Consider the following 21,220-nt stretch of genomic DNA (forward strand, 5'->3'; position numbering starts at 1 on the left):
TAGGGAGTATTTGTCAAAAAGCTTTGTCAAAGATGTAGGTTTAGAGGAGTGTCTTAAAGGAGGGTAGAGAGGTGTGGGATTTAGAGAAGGAATTCCAGAGCTTGGGACCTATGCAGCTGAAGGCACAACCACCAGTGGTGGTCACCGATGCTGCCTGACCTGCTGACTGCTTGAAGCATTTTCAGATTTACAGTATCTGTGGGTTTTTTGCTTTTTTTAAATAAACAAGCTTTCTTGACCTTTGTGAACCCAGTATGTTTACCTTGGTTGTCACTGGCTGTGTAAAAGCAAATTTTGTTATCTCTTTTAGACCAAACATTTTTCCCCCTCACTATCTTCAGTACTTTGCTTTGTTTCCTTTTATTTTGTTTCCTTTTATTATCAATACATTTGTTTGAATTAAATTGTATATTTTGACATCTATTTTGTTTCTGCCATTGCTGGTTTTCAGATGTATATGACCCTCTCAGGACTTAATCACATAATACCATACTAAGGGGGTACTGTTGGGGGTACTGGCTTTTGGATGAGTTCTTGAAAGAAGGCTCTGCTTACTGAGGTAACATCCTTTAGGCACTTGAAGAAGAGGAGGGAGTTCTCCTGATGTCCTGGTTTGTGTAATCCCTTAACCATTAAAACAGATGTACTTTCATCATTTTTCTACTTAGTGTTAGGACCTTGCTCTATGCAAGTTGACTGCAGTGTTTGCTTATATAACAGCTGTATACTTCCAGATAATTCATTGGTTATCAAATACTTCAGGATGTCCTGATGATGTGAAAGTCTGTTTTTCTTCTGTGGATGGCTGAACTGCAGGGAAATTATGCAGCAGCACCAACTCGTTCATTTCTGTTGCAAATATTAGGAATGGTTAGATTCAATGGGAACATAGACTATTCTCTGAATTAGTGGAATATTGATAATGCACAAAATTTATATTTTATTCCTAATGAGCTGCTGTAAGCCCTTGAACATGTGGTGCTTTGCTTCAAGTTGTCATCTGTTATGAGTCAAATTGTGAATGATATACCTGTATACATGAAATTGTTGTTTACCAAAATGCTGTTTTAATGTAGTAATTACATTTGCAGGTTCAGCAGGCTACAACTGTGCAGTGTAAATGTTGCTGGCCAGTATCCTGTGAAATGTGTGGTCCAGATAAAACAACTGACGCATTAGACTCAAGGACAATGACACTGGAAGAACAAGTAGCTGTGTTGGACCCTTGCTTCCACCCAATATTGTCACTGCATTGTGGTATGGCTGATTATATAGCCACATTTTTCTATTAGAAAAGTTTCTTATCAAATTACTACATTTTTATTCTATTATTTTGTAATTAACTGGAATGTTGGTTATTTATTTATGTTATATTACATTATATTTATGTTCCCATTCTCTGCTAAAACTATTGATTATGGCTTGAGTATGGTACTACAAATACTGGTAGACCTGTAGTGTATCACCCAAATGGCCATCTTTTATGTGTGAACCTAAATAGTGAGTATTGACAAGCTGTGAAGGCTGTCACTTTTGAAACTTATCTTGCTGCCTGTATGTGTACTTTCCAGCAGCAGTTACTTTTTGGGAGCCAGGAGCAGGTTGTCTTACCATAACTTCTTACATCTCTAACTGGGATCATATTTTACTGTGTCAATCTTTCCTCGTGAAGTGATTAAAATAGCCAGGGTTTCTGCTCTTGATTTCTATACAATCACTTCACTTGTGGCTGAGATTAATCAAATCAGTACAAAACTGACATTGGGACCTTGTGGCTTGTATGCCATATTGTTACAGAGATGATAGCCTAGTCACAAAGTATCAGAGTCAAAAGCCATTTTTAATCAGCTTAAATTTCTTTAGCCAGACATAAACCCAAGGATTAAAAATATCCTATATATTATATTATTTGATTTAAACAAACTTAAAAACTTCTGTAATTATTTAGATCAACTGATTTACCATTTCATCTTTGTTTTAATTATTGTGGGTAAATTGCATAGTCAGGAACCCATAGATTTTATATAATTGAGGGGGAAGTAAGAGAAGGCCTTTATTTGCCAACTGCGCCCTTTAGTTCCATAATTCTTAGGGCACAAGTTTCCTAAATATTCAAATGGATTAAATAAGTGAGTATAGAATATTCTACCAGAGGAAAGAGAAACCACAAGTGAATAACCACAGTAGTTACGGAATAAAGTAATGCTACAAAAAGCTAATTTCACAGTTTGGTTTCTTTAATAATTCAACATATAGAGCAACATTTTTACAATATTTATAAATTACTCTTGACTAGGATTATAATATTCTGTATTGGATTGTGATAAAAATTTTCCATGTTGACTGAACAGCTTTGGCGCTTGAAAGGCTTCACCACTGTTTAAATAATCAAAGTCGATGTCCATCACAGTAATTTGAATTAAGCAATTTTAGTATGACAGCAAACCAAAAGAAAACACATTAATTGATTTGATGTTTTATCCCTTTTGTATAAATTCATATGATGAAAACATGAGCAATATAGAAACTGCACAATACAAAGTTCAGTCATTTCACAAAATGTCCTCTCCTCCCCACACCCTCTCCTCCCCCCGCTGTCTTTTCCCCGTACTACTTTCTCCTCCCCTGCACTCTGCCCTCTTTCCCCCTGCTCTCCCTTTGCCACCCCCGTCTGCCCTCTTTCCCTACTCCTCTTTTGCAGTGGTGGTTTTGAGCAGACCCATGCATTTCCAGGATATAATTTGTTTTTTTAAACCCCCACCATGGCATCTTAGAAAAGTGTATCTGAACTTAGGCAAGTCATGCTTACAATATTGAAAAAGGTGGAAATCATAAACTAGATAAGGGTGCTTTAGTGAAAAAATTCTGGGTGGTGTATAGTGTGGGTGTTTCAACAGTTTGAAACATGAAGAAGCAGCATGGAAAATGAAGTATTTTGATCAGTAAAAACATTTTTATTACTGCTTTATAATTTTTATCACTGTTTTATGTGTCAGGTAAATATTTATATCCACTATGTTTATATTTGTAGTTTTCATACTGTGGTTAGGCATCCTAATGTTATTCTATAATTCAGAAAATTCCAAAGCCCAGAAGAGACTTGGTCCCAAGCATTCCAGACTGGAGAGGTTATAGTATTTAGATCTCCAGCCATCCATCAGTATTAAGTGGACAGTCTATCAATGAGAATGACCAGGATATTTGTCACTGAATGTGATGGCTCTGATCAATTAAACAGTTAACATCTTAGACAATTCATTATGCTTGTCTTAGAAACATCTACATTATGAAGCAATCCATCCAGCCTGTCTGGACTCTGAGCTGATTGTTTTACTGTTGACAAATATTGTGAAGAGCTTGTCTATTATCAAATCAAAATTTAAATCCAGTTGTTCAACAATCTGGATATCGACTTCTTATCAGCCTTGAGCAATAGATTCAGAACTCATCTGCTGTCAGTTGTGATAACTTGTGTTCAGAGAATTCGGTTAAGGGTCAGCCATTAGTTTGGGATCTTCAACTGTGTTAAATGGAGCTCATTTTCTTTGGTGCTTCTGGTGACTCAGATTTAGTGCCAAAAGAAATTGGCAATGATTCTGGGCCTGAAGTTTTCCCACGTTGGACGGGAGGGGGCAGTCGCGGAGCTGACCACTGCCTGCTATTGTCTCTGCAGCACCTTTTTACATGGGTGCGCTACCTGTGCGGGCGGCGGGAGGAGGGAGAGTCGGGTCCAGTGCGTGCACGAAAGAGCACTTCAATCTCCCTGAGGCACGGAGATGCCTTGGAGATTGAAGTGCTTTTTAAAAAAATAAATAAATGCAATTTGGTTTTGTGAAGGGGAGGTCGTGTCTCACTAACTTGATCGAGTTTTTCAAGGAAGTGACAAAAATGATCAACGATGGAAGGGCAGTGGATGTTATATACAAGGATTTCAATAAGGCCTTTGACAAGTTCCCTCATGGCAGACTGGTAGGGAAGGTAAAGTCGCACGGGATCAGTGGTGAGCTGGCAGGATGGATATAGAATTGGCTTGGTCATAGAAGACAGACGGTAGCAGTGGAAGGGTCCTTTTCTGAATGGAGAGCTGTGACCAGTAGAGTTCAGCAGGGATCAGTGCTGGGACCTTTTGCTGTTTGTGGTATGCATAAATGATTTGGAGGAAAATGTAACTGGGCTAATTAGTAAGTTTGCAGACGACGCTAAGGTTGGAGGAGTTGCAGATAGTGAAGAGGATTGTCAGGATACAACGGGATGTAGATTGGTTGGAGACTTGGGCAGAGAAATGACAGATGGAGTTTAATCCGGACAAATGCGAGGTAATGCATTTTGGAAGGTCTAATACAGGCAGGAATTATACAGTAAATGGCAGAACCCTTAAGTGCATTGACAGACAGGGGGATCTGGGTCCACAGGTCACTGAAAGTGGCAACGCAGGTGGATAAGGTAGTCAGGAAGGCATGTGGCATGCTTGCCTTCATCGGCAGGGGTATTGAGTATAAAAGCTGGGAAGTCATGCTGCAGCTATATAGAACCTTGGTTTGGCCACACTTGGAATATTGCATGCAATTCTGGTCGCCACAGGATATGGAGGCGTTGGAGAGGGTGCAGAGCAGGTTTACCAGGATGCTACCTGGTCTGGAGGAGAGGTTGGAGAAACTTGGATTGTTCTCACTAGAGCGACGGAGATTGAGGGACGACTTGATAAAAGTTTACAAAATTATGAGTGGCATGGACAGAGTAGATAGTTAGCAGCTTTTTCCCAGGGTGGAAGAGTCAATTACTAGGGGACATAATTTTAAGGTGAGAGGAGAAAACTATAGACGAGATGTGCGGGGCAAGTTTTTTACACAGAGGGTAGTGTGTGTCTGGAATTCGTTGCCAGAGGAGGTGGTACGATGGTGGTGTTTTAAGAGGCAGCTTGACAAATACATGAATAGGATGGGAATAGAGGGATACGGATCCCAGAAGTGCAAAATGTTTTAGTTGACGGGCAATGTGATTGGCGCAGGCTTGGAGGGCCGAAGGGCCTGTTCCTGTGCTGTACTTTTCTTTGTTCTTGTTGTTTGTTCAATGAAAATTTAATGAAACATGTCCTTTCATGTGACTGTGTCACGAGATGGGACATGTTTTTATTTTTCAGAAAAAGTTTCTATTTAAGTTGTAATAGCTTTAGAAAACCTCATCCCGCTCATTGATGAGGTTTCCTAAAAAACCAACATTAGGTTGGACTGGCAGTATAAAATTCATGTTAACTACCTGTTTAATGGCCTCAATAAGTGTCTCAATTATTGGCGGACACGCAGCCGACTACGGCGCACGCCTGCTGAACGAAACACTGCGAGATGGCGCATGCCTGACATCATCCCGTGTCATTTTACGTGTCAGGTCTGCTCCCACACCCCGACTATGAAATCCTCGCCCTGCTTTCAGCTTCTGTGATAAATGGGTCCTGTAAATTGCTTGCAGAACATGCATAATAAATGGCAAGCCAGCATCATACATTGCAATCATTTTTTGCACCAAGTACTGTTTCGTAACACAAACCACACCAGCTTCATTGGCTGTAGAAATTGCATTTGTAGGCTGGTACTTAATGTGAACCCCACAGTTATCAATTACAGAGAGAATTTTTCTGCCCTGCAATGCCAACTTTGGTGCAAGTGACATAGTCACACCCCAGAAAGCAACGATCAACCACACCTTTTTGTTTTGATAGTTTACAGGTAGAATAACACTACCATTGGAACATTGGACATTTTTGGAATGCCCAAACAATAGGAAGTTTTTTTTAATCCCCAGCCATATTAGTCCCGGGTCATGATAGGAATCCACAGTTTGGCGTTTTCCTCACCTGATGGAAGCCAGTATTCTACTTGGGTACAGTATATATATATATATATATATATATATCTGTTAGGTGGACATAAAAGCATGGCATTACTTCAAAGCGAGCAGGGAGTTATTCCCAATGTCCTGTCCAATATCTTTCCCTCAATCAATATCACAAAAACAGTTTGCCTGGTCATTATCACACTGCTATTTGTGGGACCCTGTTGTGCACAAATTGGCTACTGTATTTCCTACATTACAACAGTTACCACACTTCAGATGTGCTTCATTGGCTGCAAAACATTTTGAGAAGTCATGAAAGGCACTATATAAATTCATATCTTTCTTATGAGATGCAATTTCACACTTCGTTCTCATGCTATAAAATGAATGTCACTTGCCTAAAATGTGTGAACCTGGACTTGATTAAGTTCTGCTGAAGGGTCATGAGGACTCGAAACGTCAACTCTTTTCTTCTCTGCTGATGCTGCCAGATCTGCTGAGTTTTTCCAGGTAATTCTGTTTTTGTTTTGGATTTCCAGCATCCGCAGTTTTTTGTTTTCATCCCTTGATTATGTGGTAGTGTTTGAAGTAGCAGAGCTATGCAGAAAGGAGGTTAGTTTCAAATCCTTTTTTGTTTACCTTTTCCAGCAAGGTGATGTTAGCTGCTCTAACCTGCTTAATACAACTCAACAAAATAGAAACAGTCTAAGGTAGTCTCTTCCTTTGTGAAAACTCTGCTGGTTCTCCTTGTATTTCAGCTGGGTTGAAAGTGTGGTGGGAATGATGAATTTCTGTGCCACAGCTTTCTTCCTTTCTCCAGGATTCTGCTCTGCTATTTTCCTCAGTAAGAAAGGTTTTTTAACATCTCGCTAATCTTTCCCTCTGCGCTTTGGTATGGAAACGCTGCCATACTTAGATAACTAATGTTGATCATGGGATTATTTTAACTGTACATGGACAGAACGCATTTATGGTAGGGATTTAACTTAATATTTGAAATTGAGTTGGAATTAAGGAATTAATTGTTAAGTGACATGATTTTGCATGATTTCCATTAATGATAGATGATAATTGAATTGAGTATACTGAATAAGGTACTATGGTAAACATTAATCAAGGATATTAGCCACTTACCATTATTAAGCATTGATTCTGTTGTGTCTCGATAATACCCGCTGCAGGTTGTCTTATTGCTACAATTGTTTGTGCTCTGGGGCTCACTTGAAACATATATGGAAGAATTTTCCCGTCGGCGAGTGGGGGGGCAGGGCCCGCTCGCTGACTTGTGAAATGAAGCCGAATGACGTCGGGTGGAACTCCTGATGTCACCCTGCGTGATTTGCATTTTCAGGTCAGCTAGGGTGCAGCCGAGTCAGCTGTGCGCCCACCGACCTGTCAACGGCCTATTGAGGCCATTTAAAAAACAATTAAATCAATTAGTGGACCTGCCCATCCAACCTTAAGGTTGGGGGGCAGGGCAGGAGCGCTGACGGACACCTGAAAAAGCATGAAATCTCATCCACAGGCGGGGTGAGGTTTCGTGACTGAATTTAAAAATTAAGATTCACTTTTATTTAAAGTTATGCCCATGTCCCAACTCATGTGCCATTGTCACATGAGGGGACATAGATGGTAAATGAATTTTTGGACAGAATAAATTTTTCACTTTGGGAACCAATCTCTCTGAGGCAGCACTTAGTCTCAGGGAGGTTGGAGTGCTCCTTCGTGCGCATGCGCGAAGGTGCGCACTTCCGCATTTGGCATTCTCCCCCCCACCGCCCGCACAGGAAGTGCATAGTGCTTCCACGTGGATGAAGGCCCGCCCACAAAAAATGGTGGCATGCCCCCAATCGGGGGTGCTGATCAGAGGGCTGCCTGCCCACACCTGCTCCCCCACTAGCCCCCCCCTCCCAAATTGGGGGTGGGGGTGTGGAGAATGTTGCCCATAAGCTGACTTTGCACTATTTTAATGCATTGATTAAGTCAAGCATTTTAACTGATGCCATAAAAATAGGACAGGGGAAAGTGAATTCCATGAGACAGAGATGTCTCAAGTTTTTTGTGTCTGTGTTAGCGGCCTAGGTGTTTACCATGGAGTATCACAGGCAACTTGTCAATAAATCTATGTTCCCATTAATTTCAATATAAGCTTTATTGAAACTGGCGAATACAAATAGACAGCTTTTGATATTCTAATTAGGATTTATCCAACAATGAAGTAACAGCACTAGAAATAGTCCTTTCGCACCACCCACCCCACCCCCGGCCACTTCACACACACCCTGGACCCACAAAATGCTCCTTTTTCTGTTTGTTTCTTTTCCAATTTGCCCTCGGCTATCTGGGTTATAAGGGCCAGATTGTCCAGGCTTGGCCCATAGGCCAAAGTTTATACACCCCTGCCTTAGCGTCTGATGGAGAAATTCTAAGGGAACTGAGGCACTACCTCTAAGAAAGGTTAAGAAAACCAAAAAGATTGTTGTGTGATGTTTTTATCTGCCCCACAGGTTGCAGTAGAATAATTGACTTTTTAAATCATGTAGCATGAAATCATGAATTGTTAACAGATTGCACTAGAGCTACAGTTCCATATAAAGCAGCAAGAAAACAGTCATTGAAATCTATTATTTTTAAATCCATTTGTTTCTTAATTATTTAATGTTTAATGTCTTTCTGTTTTTATTGCTTGAATTTTTCCTTGTTTAGCAGTATATACAGTAAATTTTATCTAAAGTCCATGGAATAAATACACAGTTGTAACAAAATATTATGTACAGAGCTCATTGACATTTTTATGGCTGGGAAGTAAAATAATGCTGTTTAGGAAACATCTTTTTTTACATTTTGTAGATATACCTCTTAGTGTACACGTTCAAGGTTTGTTGCATAATGAAGACTGGAACAAGCAGCCCTTTCCATCAATACTGAATGCGTTAAAGGCTTCTTTATCAAACAGTACACTTTGTAAAAGTCATACTTGTGAGGATGCCTTGGATTTAGTCAGTAAGTGGGAACTTGTCTACTTTTGCATTTCACTTTGTGCATTTATCCACAAAACTGGTTTAAAGAGTATGAATAAATCAATTACCTAGCTAATTCAAAACAAAACAGTATGGATGCTGGAAATCTGAAATAAAAATAGGAAACACTAGAAATACCCAGTAAGTTTGGCAGCACCTGTTGAGAGAGAATCAGTGTTAACATTTCAGGTCAATGACTTTTCAGTTACTGACCTGAAACTTTCACACTGTTTCCCTCTTCATTGATGCTGCCAGACCTGCTGGATACTTGCAGAATTTTATGTTTTTATGTTAACTATAACGGTCATTTCTGGTTCGCAACATTAACAGACATTTCATCAGCATTCTCTTCTTAACTTTTCCACATTGCAAACTTCAATTTTTGAACTTTCTGTTTGATTTGATAAGGTTTTAAAATTTCTTGAATGTATAATATAACTGCAAAATACAGCCAGTTGTAGCTGTGAGATGTTTAATAGTTTTTAACAGCATCCAAAGTCTGTTTTCCCTTTTGTTAAGCAGTTGGCGGCATAATGGGGTTGAAATTACTCAAAATTTCCAGTGCTCACATAATTTTGTAATGTGCAGTTCCTGTGAAGATTTGTACAGAAGTTGGTGCCCCAGACATTACTCTTGCCAGCAGTTATTCTCATAGAAAGTAATGTGTGAAGTTTGCCATTTTTGCAGGCATTTTTGAATTGACACAGAATATAGCTTTTCTTTTGACATAAACATTGAAATCTGATTTAAACAACAGCTAATTCTATGGTGCTGGTTTGGTTGCTTTCTTGTAGCCAAGTATGATTCTATCAAAGAGTTAGTACACTATTCAATCAAAGCCACATCCAGTCCACAAAATATATTTCCGTTCCATCAACCTCTTGGAAATCAGAGGCAATTTCTTTTCCCTAACCCAGGACTGCAGAAGCCAGTTCTACACCTATTGCTGCCCTGCCTGAGCTCAGCTAACTATGAATCAAGCCTGACCCCTCACTGGCCTGTATAGCCTAGCTACTTGCCAGGAAAGCTCTGCAGAACTTTCTACTGTAGTGTATCCAGAATCAAGTCACCTGTTCCCTGTTTAGCCAGTTAAACAAGACAACTGAAACCCATAGCTGAATGCCTAGAGTCTTTGTGGAACTTCAGCTCCTGAGGATTTTCTGAAGGAGTCATAGTCATTATGGTACAGAAAGACTCCATATGGTTCTCTGTAGACCAACCAGTTGGTCCCATTCCATTACTATGTCCTCCAGTATGTTAATTTACTTGAATAAAATACTTCTGCCATCCTTGTAGGCAGCGAGTTCCATTCTTCTTCCTGAAATCTACACAGCACGTTTACCAACATGCATTAAATGTGATCGCTATCCTGAGTATTTATAATTTTCAACCTTTATGGAGTAATATTGGACAGGCAACATCACAGTTCATCTTTATACTTAATCATCTTGGGGTTTATCTTCTGATCCAATGTGAACTAGGATTTCACCCTAAGTTTCATACTTGTGTATGAAATAATACCAGTAATTTCCACAACTGTTTGCTTCTGATACTTTTGCTAACGTGGGCAATATTACTCATGGATGAGAGGAATGAGCAACTGAGCCTTACAAACCATGGCTGGTGTCCTATCTCTGGAAATTCAGCTGGTTCAGCAGCAGGAGTTATTTCCTCAGCATTCTGAGATAGAGACTGGAAAAGCAGTTTTCATATCCGATCCTAAACTGCCATCCAGCAGCACCTGTTGGCAAATCAGATGTATGGGCATTAAGTGAAGACAGGATTGGCTTAACTGTGATGCCCCTACAGTTCAATATACTACCAGCATTCAGTTGCTAGCTGCACAAGCAGAGTGATTACTTGAGAGGAATATTCTGAATGTGACTTGTGATCATGGGCCCATATTCCTATAAGAAGTCAATGCCTTCAAGAGGGAATAACGGAAGGAGGAAGAGAATTTTTGTATTCTCAAAACTTTTTGCTATAATTTAAATTTTTTTGATGTAAATATCTCAAAATAACTTTTCAAAACTGATGCTTGCAAGGATTAATGATAAAAGTATTGAATCCTTTCAAGGTTTGTAAACAGCTTGTATAGAATTTTTAAATTCAAATATTGTATCTTGGAGAGCAAAACCCAAGATTCTTATTTCTATCATCCAATTGATCTTCAGGGTGTAACATGAATAAAGATCTCTATGCCAAGGCACTAGGACAACACTGGAACCAGTCATCTTCTGTCCCTAAGCTACAGACTCCAGCAGAAGCATCGAGGAAGCCCCTCAAGGAATTAAGAAAGAGAAGACATTCGAATGAAAAAACTACTGGTAAGGACAAATGGTGGTTTTGGAGGGCCAAACTGTAGGTCATGTACCTGGGTCATTGTTAAATTTGCTATTGAAAATCTGTTATTTTCCTCCCAGTTGAACAGGACTTAGGCTGAAACACATTTGTCCGTACTTGGCTCATGAACTTTCCCCTCCCCCAGATCACACAATGCCTGAGTTGTGTTGCCTGAGCTCCACCATCTCTTTCACCTGTTTGAATTTGTGACTGAAGCATGTACCCACACTGGTGACACCCAGCCCAACCCTGTCACTGCAAATCTGATACCAGTAATTAGCCTGAGTTGGTGTAGTGATCACTCCCTCCTCATAGTGACTGACCCAGATGCTCTGATGAGGGAATAAAATAACGTTTCCACAAACCATGGTAGAATCTCTCTCCAGCACTGATCCTCTTGTGCCTCCAAAATCGCAGGCTTTCTTTCTCCTTCCCTCTCTAAGCCTGTCTTTTCTCTTTTAATCAGCAGGGCCTTTTTCGTTTTCCACTGTTCATAATACATGTTCTCTCTGTCTGTCTAATATAAAATAAATGCTGAAAATATTCAGCAGGTCTGGCAGCGTCTGTCGAGAGAGGAACAAAGTTAATGTTTCAAGTCCGTATGACTACTTCAGAGCTAAAGCTCAGGAGAGATTGACAAAGATGTCATGGACACAAGACAAGGGAATATTAATGGTGTGTTAAAGACTAAAGAAGGTGTTGATAGTGGCATAAAGGTAAGATAGCAGAATGTGTTAATAGCCGAACAAGGGTCAGCGCTCTGTGAAAGCACAACTTAGAAACAAGTGACAGATGGCCCTGTGGGGCAGGGGGGTTAGGGAAAAAGGATTTAAAAAAATAAAAAAAATGTACAAATTTTAATAAATGAATAAATAAATAAACAAATAAACATAATTTTTTTAAAATTTGGTTTATAAAAGGGGCAAAGGTGGAAGAGAGAGCTTGTTGAGCTGAATGTTAAGTCCAGAAGGCTGTAAAGTGCCCAATTGGAAGATGAGGTGCTGTTCCTCCAGTTTGCGTTGGACTTCACTGGAACATTGTTGCAGGCCAAGGACAGATATTTGGGCATGAGAGCAAGATGATGTGTTGAAGTAGCAAGTGACAGGAAGGTCTGGGTCACGCTTGCAGACTGAGCGAAGGTGTTCTTCAAATGGTGTCAACCAATCTGCATTTCGTACTCCCAATGTAGAGACGACTGCCAACTCCAGCATGATGCCACCACCAAAGAAATCATCCCTTTAACCCCCCCCAAGCCATAGGGACCATTCCCTCCGTGACATCCTGGTCCACCCCTCCATCACCCACAACCCCTCATCCCCTTCCCATGCAATCGCAAAAGGCGCAACACCTTTACCACCTCGCTGCCTAAGGCCCCCCAAGTATTCCTTTTTGCACCTCCTTCAATTTGATCTACTGTATTCGCTGATCCCAACGCGGTCTCCTCTACATGGGGAGACTAAATGCAGACTGGGTGACCGCTTTGCGGTCTGTCTTCAAGCATGACCCAGACTTTCCTTTCGCTTGTCGTTTCAGCACACCACCTTGCTCCCATGCTCACCTGTCTCTCCTTGGCCTGCTGCAGTGTTTTAGTGAAGTGCAATGCAAACTGAAGAACAGCACCTCATCTTCTGATTAGGCACTGTATAGCCTTCTGGACTTGACATTAAGTGCAACAACTTGAGGCCATGAACTCACTCCTCCAATTAATCCATTTTTAAAAATTTGTAACAAAGCAAAAATACCTGGAAAAACTCAGCAGGTCTGACAGCATCTGCGGAGAGCTATACAGTTAAAGTTTATTGTCCGAATGACCCTTCATCAGAACTAAGGAAAAATAGAAAAGAGGTGAAATATAAGCTGGTCTAAGGGGGGATGGGACGGGTAGAGCTGGATAGAGGGCCAGTGATAGGTGGAGATTGCCAAAAGATGTCGTAGACAAAAGGACAAAGAGGTGTTGACAGTGGTGATATTAGCTAAGAAATGTGCTAATGGGGACATTAAGGATGGAAAGCAGGACGAGCAAGGGACAGATAGCCCTAGTGGGAGTGGGGTGCAGGGGAATCGAAATGGGCTAAAACAATGGATGGAAATACATTTAAAAATAATGGAAATAGGTGGGAAAAGAAAAATACATATAAATTATTGGAAAAAGGGGATTGGAAAGGGGGTGGGGATGGAAGAAAGAGTTCATGATCTAAAGTTGTTGAACTCAATATTCAGTCTGGAAGGCTGTAAAGTACCTGGTTGGAAGATGAGGTGCTGTTCCTCCAGTTTGCGTTGAGCTTCACTGGAACATTGCAGCAGGCCAAGGAAAAATTTGTATTTGTTTTTTTTCATTTATTTACTCTTTTTTAATATATTTTTTTATCCTTTATCCCTTTTTTTAAATCCCTTTTTTCTCCAAAAACACCACACCCCCTTACCCAGGGCTATCTGTCACTTGTTTTTATGTTGTGCTTTCACAGAGCGCTGATCCTTGTTCGGCTGTTAACACGTTTTGCTATCTTCCCTTTCTGCCACTATCGACACCTTCTTTGGTCTTTAACACTACCATTAACACCCCTTTGTCTTGTGTCCATGACATCTTCGTCAATCTCTCCTGAGCTCCCACCTACCAGTGACATCTATTTTGCCCCAACTGCTTCACCCCCTCTTAAATAGTATAATATCCATTACATTTCTACTTCCCTTTAGCTCTGATGAAATCATACGGACTCAAAACGTTAACTCTGTTTCTCTCTCCACAGATGCTGCCAGACCTGCTGAGTTTTTCCAGCATTTTCTGTTTTTATTTCAGATTTCCAGCATCCGCAGTAGTTTATTTTGATGTCTCTCTCTGCCCCTGATTAGTGTTCGCACTTTCACACTCTGAGTCAGAAGGTCATGGGTTCAGGTCTCATTCTAAAACTCGATCACATAACCTAGGCTGACTCCAGTGCAGTACTAAGTGAATGCTGCATTGTTAGAGGTGCTGTCATTTGGATGCAATGACTGCCTATCTGCTCAAGTGAATGGTGCATGGAAAATATCTCATGGCATTGTTTAAACAGGGGACGGGATTTTGCTCATTTTCCTGAGCAATATTTATCTCTTAGCCAATATCACTAAAATAGATTACAGCACATTTATCTCACTGAATGTGGGACCTTGTGTGCAAATTGGCTGTAATATTTATCTGCATAAGTGACTGCAGTTCAAAAGTCATGAATTGGTTCGAAGTACTTTGGGTGCAAAAAGTGCTTTATCAAATGCATATTTATTTGATTGCTCTTGCCTCTATTCCCGAAACTATATTTTCTAAGGTCTGCCTTTTACCACCATTTTCCTCCCACACCCTCCCCCGCTGCCACCATCCCATCCCTTCCAGATCCCTCTCTTGTATTACTTCTCCTGGACCGATCCCACTTATTTTCAACTCCTATACTTTGTACTTCCCTCCCCTAACTCTGAACAATATCTCCTTTTTTTATGAACAAGGAACAGGAGTAGGCCATTCAGCCCCTTGAGCCTGCTCCATCATTTAATAAGATCATGGCTGATCTGATAGTAACTCGAAATCTGCATCCCACCTACCTCTGATAACCTATCACCCCTTTGCTTACCAAACATCTATCCACCTCTGCCTTAAGAAGATTCAAAACCCTGCTTCCACCACCTTTTCGGGAAGAGAGTTCCAAAGACACTCAATCTTCTGAGTGAAAAAAATTTCACCTCATCTGTTTTAATTGGGTGACCCCTTATTTTTAAACAGTGATGCTTAGTTCTAGATTCTCCCACAAGAGGAAACATCCACCCTTTCAAGACTCCTCAAGATCTTATATGTTTCAATCAAGTCGCCTCTTAGTCTTCTAAACTCCAGCGGATACAAGCCTAGTCTGTCCAACCTTTCCTCATAAGACAACCCACCCATTCCAGGTATTAGTCTGGTAAACCTTCTCTGAATTCCTTCCAACACATTTACATCCTTTCTTAGATAAGGTGACAAATACTGTATACAGTACTCTAAATGTGGTCTCACTGATGCCTTGTACAACTGAAGCATAAACTCAGAAATAAAAACAAATAACTGCGGATACTGGAAATCCAAAACAAAAACAGAATTACCTGGAAAAACTCAGCAGGTCTGGCAGCATCGGCGGAGAAGAAAAGAGTTGACGTTTCGAGTTCTCATGACCCTTCCACAGAACTGAGTAAATATAAGGAGAGGGGTGAAGTATAAGCTGGTTTAAGATGGGGGGGTGGGGGGGGGGGTGCGGTAGAGAGAAGTTGGGGGAGGGTGTGGTTGTAGGGACAAGCAAGCATTGATAGGAGCAGATAATCAAAAGATGTCACAGACAAAAGAACACAAAGGTGTTGAATATAGTGATATTATCTAAACGAATGTGCTAATTAAGAATGGATGGTAGGGCACTCAAGGTACAGCTCTAGTGGGGGTGGGATGGAAAGACTAGCAGGGCATAAAAGATTTAAAAATAATGGAAATAGGTGGGAAAAGAAAAATCTATATAAATTATTGGAAAAAACAAAAGGAAGGGGGAAGAAACAGAAAGGGGGTGGGGATGGAGGAGGGAGTTCAAGATCTAAAGTTGTTGAATTCAATATTCAGTCTGGAAGGCTGTAAAGTGCCTAATCGGAAGAGGAGGTGCTGTTCCTCCAGTCTGCGTTGGGCTTCACGAACAATGCAGCAAGCCAAGGACAGACATGTGGGCAAGAGAGCAGGGTGGAGTGTTAAAATGGCAAGCGACAGGGAGGTTTGGGTGATTCTTGCGGACAGACTGCAGGTGTTCTGCAAAGCGGTCGCCCAGTTTACGTTTGGTCTCTCCAATGTAGAGGAGACGGCATTGGGAGCAACGAATGCAGTAGACTAAGTTGGGGGAAATGCAAGTGAAATGCTGCTTCACTTGAAAGGAGTGTTTGAGCCCTTGGACGGTGAGGAGAGAGGAAGTGAAGGGGCAGGTGTTGCATCTTTTCCGTGGGCATGGGGAGGTGCCATAAGTGGGGGTTGAGGAGTAGGGGGTGATGGAGGAGTGGATGATGATACGTTCTGATGATGCTACCTTCAAAAACAGTTCCTCTGACATGTCCTCCTTCTTCCTTAACCGAGGTTTTCCACCCACGTTCGTTGACAGGGCCCTCAACCGTGTCCGGCCCATCTCCCGTGCATCCTCCCTCACACCTTCTCCTCCCTCCAGAAACATGATAGGGTCCCCCTTGTCCTCACATCACCCCACCAGCCTCCGCATTCAAAGGATCATCCTCCGCCATTTCCGCCAACTCCAGCATGATGCCACCACCAAACACATCTTCCTTTCACCGCCCCCACCCCCGTCGGCATTCCGTAGGGATCGTTCCCTCCAGGACACCCTGGTCTACTCCTCCATCACCCCCTACTCCTCAGCCCCCACCTATGGCACCTCCCCATGCCCACGCAAAAGATGCAACACCTGACCCTTCACTTCCTCTCTCCTCACCGTCCAAGGGCCCAAACACCCCTTTCAAGTGAAGCAACATTTCCCCTAACTTAGTCTACTGTATTCGTTGCTCCCAATGCAGTCTCCTCTACCTTGGAGAGACCAAACATAAACTGGGCGACCGCTTTGCAGAACACCTGCGGTCTGTCTGCAAGAAAGATCCAAACCTCCCTGTCGCTTGCCATTTTAACACTCCACCTTGCTCTCTTGCCAACATGTCTGTCCTTGGCTTGCTGCATTGTTCTAGTGAAGCCCAACGCAAAATGGAGGAACAGCACCTCCTCTTCCGACTAGGCACTTTACAGCCTTCCAGACTGAATATTGAATTCAACAACTTTAGATCTTGAACTCCCTCCTCCATCCCCACCCCCTTTCTGTTTCTTCCCCCTTCCTTTTGTTTTTTCCAATAATTTATATAGATTTTTCTTTTCCCACCTATTTCCATTATTTTTAAATCTATACCTTTTATGCCCGGTTAGTCTTATTCCACCCCACCCCCACTAGAGCTATACCTTGTGTGTCCTGCCATCCATTCTTAATTAGCACATTTGTTTAGATAATATCACCACCTTCAACACCTCTTTGTTCTTCTGTCTGTGACATCTTTTGATTATCTGCTTCTATCACTGCTTGCTTGTCCCTACAACCACAACCCCCCCGCCCCCCACTTTAAACCAGCTTATATTTCACCCCTCTCCTAATATTCACTCAGTTCTGTTGAAGGCTCATGAGGACTCGAAACATCAACTCTTTTCTTCTCCACCGATGCTGCCAGACCTGCTGAGTTTTTCCAGGTAATTCTGTTTTTTGTTTTGAAGCGTAACCTCTCTACTTTTGTACTCAATTCCCCTCGCAATAAATTATAACATTCTATTACCTTTCCTAATTACTTGCATACAAGCCTTTTGTGATTCATGCACTATTACACCAGATTCCTCTGCATCTCAGAGCTCTGAAATCTCTTACCATTTAGATAATATGTTTCTCTTTATTATTCCTGTCAAAATGGACAATTTCACATTTTCCCACATTATATTTCCCGTATTTACTAGACCTTTTCTCACTTAACCCATCCATATCAGTTTGTAGCCCTGTTATGTCCTCTTCACAACTTGTTTTCCTACCTAGCTTTGTGTAATCAGCAAGTTGGGCAACCATCCCTTCAATCCCTTCATCCAAGTCATTTATATAAATTGTAAACAGTTGCAGTCCCTATGACACACCACTTGTTACGCCTTGCCAACCTGAAAAAGACCCATTTATGCCTACTCTCTACTTCCTGTTAGCCAGCCAATCTTCTATCCATGTTATTATTTACCCCTTATACCATGAGCTTTTATTTCCTGCAATAACCTTTGATGTGGCACTTCATCAAATGCTTTCTGGAAACCTAAGTACAGTACATCCACAGGTTCCCCTTTATCCACAGCACATGTTACTTCCTCAAAGAACGCCAATAGATTGGTTAAACATGAGTTCCCTTTCACAAAACCATGTTGACTCTGCCTGATGACTTTGAGCTTATCCAAGTGCTTCTTTAACTCCATTAATAATAGCTTCTAACATTTTCCCTACGACAGATGTTAAGGTAACTGTCTCCCTTCTTTTTTGAATAATAAGGTTACATTTGCTACCTTCCAATCTAATGGGACCTTCCCCAAATCTAGGGAATTTTGCAATATTGAAACCAATGCATCAACTATCTCACTAGACATTTCTTTTAAGACCCTAGGATGAATTCCATCAGAACCCGGGCACTTGTCAGCCCACAGCTTCAACAATTTACTCAGTATCACTTCTCTGGTGATTGTAATTTTCCTGACTTCCTTCCCCACTTCCATTTCCTGGTTTATAGCTGCTTCTGGGATGTTACTTATATCCTCTATAGTGAAAACTGATGCAATATAAAAATACCTCTTCCAATTTTTTTTTATTCATCCACAGGATGTGGGCTTCACTGGCTGGCCCAGCATTTATTGCCCATCCCTAGTTGCCCTTGAGAAGGTGGAGGTGAGCTGTCTTCTTGAGCCGCTGTAGTCCATGTGCTGTAGGTATACCCACAGTGCTGTTAGGAAGGGAGTTCCAGGATTTTGACGCAGCAACAGTGAAGGAATGGCGATAAAAACAAAAAACCGGCTGCTGGAAATCCAAAACAAAAACAGAATTACTTGGAAAAACTCAGCAGGTCTGGCAGCGTCGGCGGAGAAGAAAAGAGTTGATGTTTCGAGTCCTCATGACCCTTCAGCAGAACTGAGTGAATCCTAGGAAAGGGGTGAAATATAAGCTGGTTTAAGGTAGTGGGGGGAGAGAAGTTCGGGGGCTGGGGTGGTTGTAGGGACAAGCAAGCAGTGATAGGAGCAGATAATCAAAAGATGTCACAGACAAAAGAACACAAAGGTGTTGATTTTGGTGATATTATCTAAACAAATGTGCTAATTAAGAATGGATGGTAGGGCACTCAAGATACAGCTCTAGTGGGGGTGGGGTGGAAAGGCTAGCAGGGTATAAAAGATTTAAAAATAATGGAAATAGGTGGGAAAAGAAAAATCTATATGAATTATTGGAAAAAAACAAAAGGAAGGGGGAAGAAACAGAAAGGGGGTGGGGATGGAGGAGGGAGTTCAAGATCTAAAGTTGTTGAATTCAATATTCAGTCCGTAAGGCTGTAAAGTGCCTAGTCGGAAGTTGAAGTGCTGTTCCTCCAGTTTGCGTTGGGCTTCACTGGAACAATGCAGCAAGCCAAGGACAGACATGTGGGCAAGAGAGCAGGGTGGAGTGTTAAAATGGCAAGCGACAGGGAGATTTTGGTCATTCTTGCGGACAGACCGCAGGTGTTCTGCAAAGTGGTCGCCCAGTTTACGTTTGGTCTCTCCAATGTAGAGGAGATGGCATTGGGAGCAACGAATGCAGTAGACTAAGTTGGGGGAAATGCAAGTGAAATGCTGCTTCACTTGAAAGGAGTATTTGAGCCCTTGGACGGTGAGGAGAGAGGAAGTGAAGGGGCAGGTATTGCATCTTTTGCGTAGGCACTGTGAGGTGCCATAGGTAGGGGTTGAGGAGTAGGGGGTGATGGAGGAGTGGACCAGGGTGTCCCGGAGGGAACGAACCCTACGGAATGCTGCCAGGGGTGGTGAAGGGAAGATGTGTTTGGTGGTGGCATCATGCTGGAGTTGGCGGAAATGGCGGAGGATGATCCTTTGAATGTGGAGGCTGGTGTGGTGATAAGTGAGGACAAGGAGACCCTATCATGTTTCTGGGAGGGAGGAGAAGGCGTGAGGGCGGATGCGCGGGAGATGGGCCAGACATGGTTGAGGGCCCTGTCAACGACCGTGGGTGGAAAACCTCGGTTAAGGAAGAAGGAGGACATGTCAGAGGAACTGTTTTTGAAGATAGCATCATCAGAACAGATGCAACAGAGGCGAAGGAACTGAGAGAATGGAATGGAGTCCTTACAGGAAGCGGGGTGTGAGGAGCTGTAGTCGAGGTAGCTGTGGGAGTCGGTAGGCTTGTAATGGATATTGGTGGACAGTCTATCACCAGAAATTGAGACAGAAAGGTCAAGGAAGGGAAGGGACGTGTCAGAGATGGACCATGTGAAAATGATGGAAGGGTGGACATTGGAAGCAAAATTAATAAATTTTTCCAAGTCCCAACGAGAGCATGAAGCAGCACCGAAGTAATCATTGATGTACCGGAGAAAGAGTTGTGGAAGGGGTCCGGAGTAGGACTGGAACAAGGAATGTTCCATGTACCCCATAAAGAGACAGGCATAGCTAGGGCCCATGCGGTTACCCATAGCCACACCTTTTATTTGAAGGGAGTGAGAGGAGTTGAAGGAGAAATTGTTCAGTGTGAGAACAAGTTCAGCCAGATGGAGGAGAGTAGTGGTGGATGGGGATTGTTTGGGCCTCGAGGAAGAAGCTAAGGGCCCTCAGACCATCTTGGTGGGGGATGGAGGTGCAGATGGATTGGACGTCCATGGTGAAGAGGAAGCGGTTGGGGCCAGGGAACTGGAAATTGTTGATGTGACGTAAGGTGTCAGAGGAATCATGGATGTAGGTGGGAAGGGACTGGACAAGGGGAGAGAGAATGGAGTCAAGATAACGAGATTTGAGTTCCATGGGGCAGGAGCAGGAGCAGGCTGACACGATCGGTCTACCGTGACAGTTCTGTTTGTGGATTTTGGGTAGGAGGTAGAATTGGGCCTTCCGAGGTTGGGCGACTATCAGGTTGAAAGCTGTGGGAGGAAGATCTCCAGAGGAGATGAGGTCAGTGACAATCCTGGAAACAATGGCTTGATGTTCAGTTGTGGGGTCATGGTCCAGGGAGAGGTAGGAGGAAGTGTCTGCGAGTTGACGCTCAGCCTCCGCGAGGTAGAGGTCAGTGCGCCAGACAACAACAGCACCACCCTTGTCAGCGGGTTTGATGACAATGTTGGGGTTGGACCTGAGAGAACGGAGTGCCGTAAGTTCAGAGAGAGACAGATTAGAATGGGTGAGAGGAGCAGAGAAATTGAGACGACTAATGTCACGCAGACAGTTCTCAATGAAAAGA

The 21,220-nt window shown here is 42.2% G+C and overlaps 1 protein-coding gene across 8 annotated transcripts in view; it reads left to right on the forward strand.

Moving 5' to 3' along the window:
* LOC121284644 (KAT8 regulatory NSL complex subunit 1-like protein) overlaps positions 1-21,220 on the forward strand; it is a 326,543-nt gene that overhangs the window by 236,245 nt on the left and 69,078 nt on the right. For all 8 annotated transcript variants that reach the window (XM_041200188.1, XM_041200186.1, XM_041200189.1 and 5 more), the window contains 3 exons: positions 1,092-1,257; positions 8,683-8,835; positions 11,027-11,179. In XM_041200188.1, the coding sequence (XP_041056122.1) occupies positions 1,092-1,257; positions 8,683-8,835; positions 11,027-11,179 (472 nt within the window). The remainder of the gene's footprint in view (positions 1-1,091; positions 1,258-8,682; positions 8,836-11,026; positions 11,180-21,220) is intronic.

This window comes from Carcharodon carcharias, chromosome 12, assembly GCF_017639515.1.
Source record: "Carcharodon carcharias isolate sCarCar2 chromosome 12, sCarCar2.pri, whole genome shotgun sequence".
NCBI lineage: Eukaryota > Metazoa > Chordata > Chondrichthyes > Lamniformes > Lamnidae > Carcharodon > Carcharodon carcharias.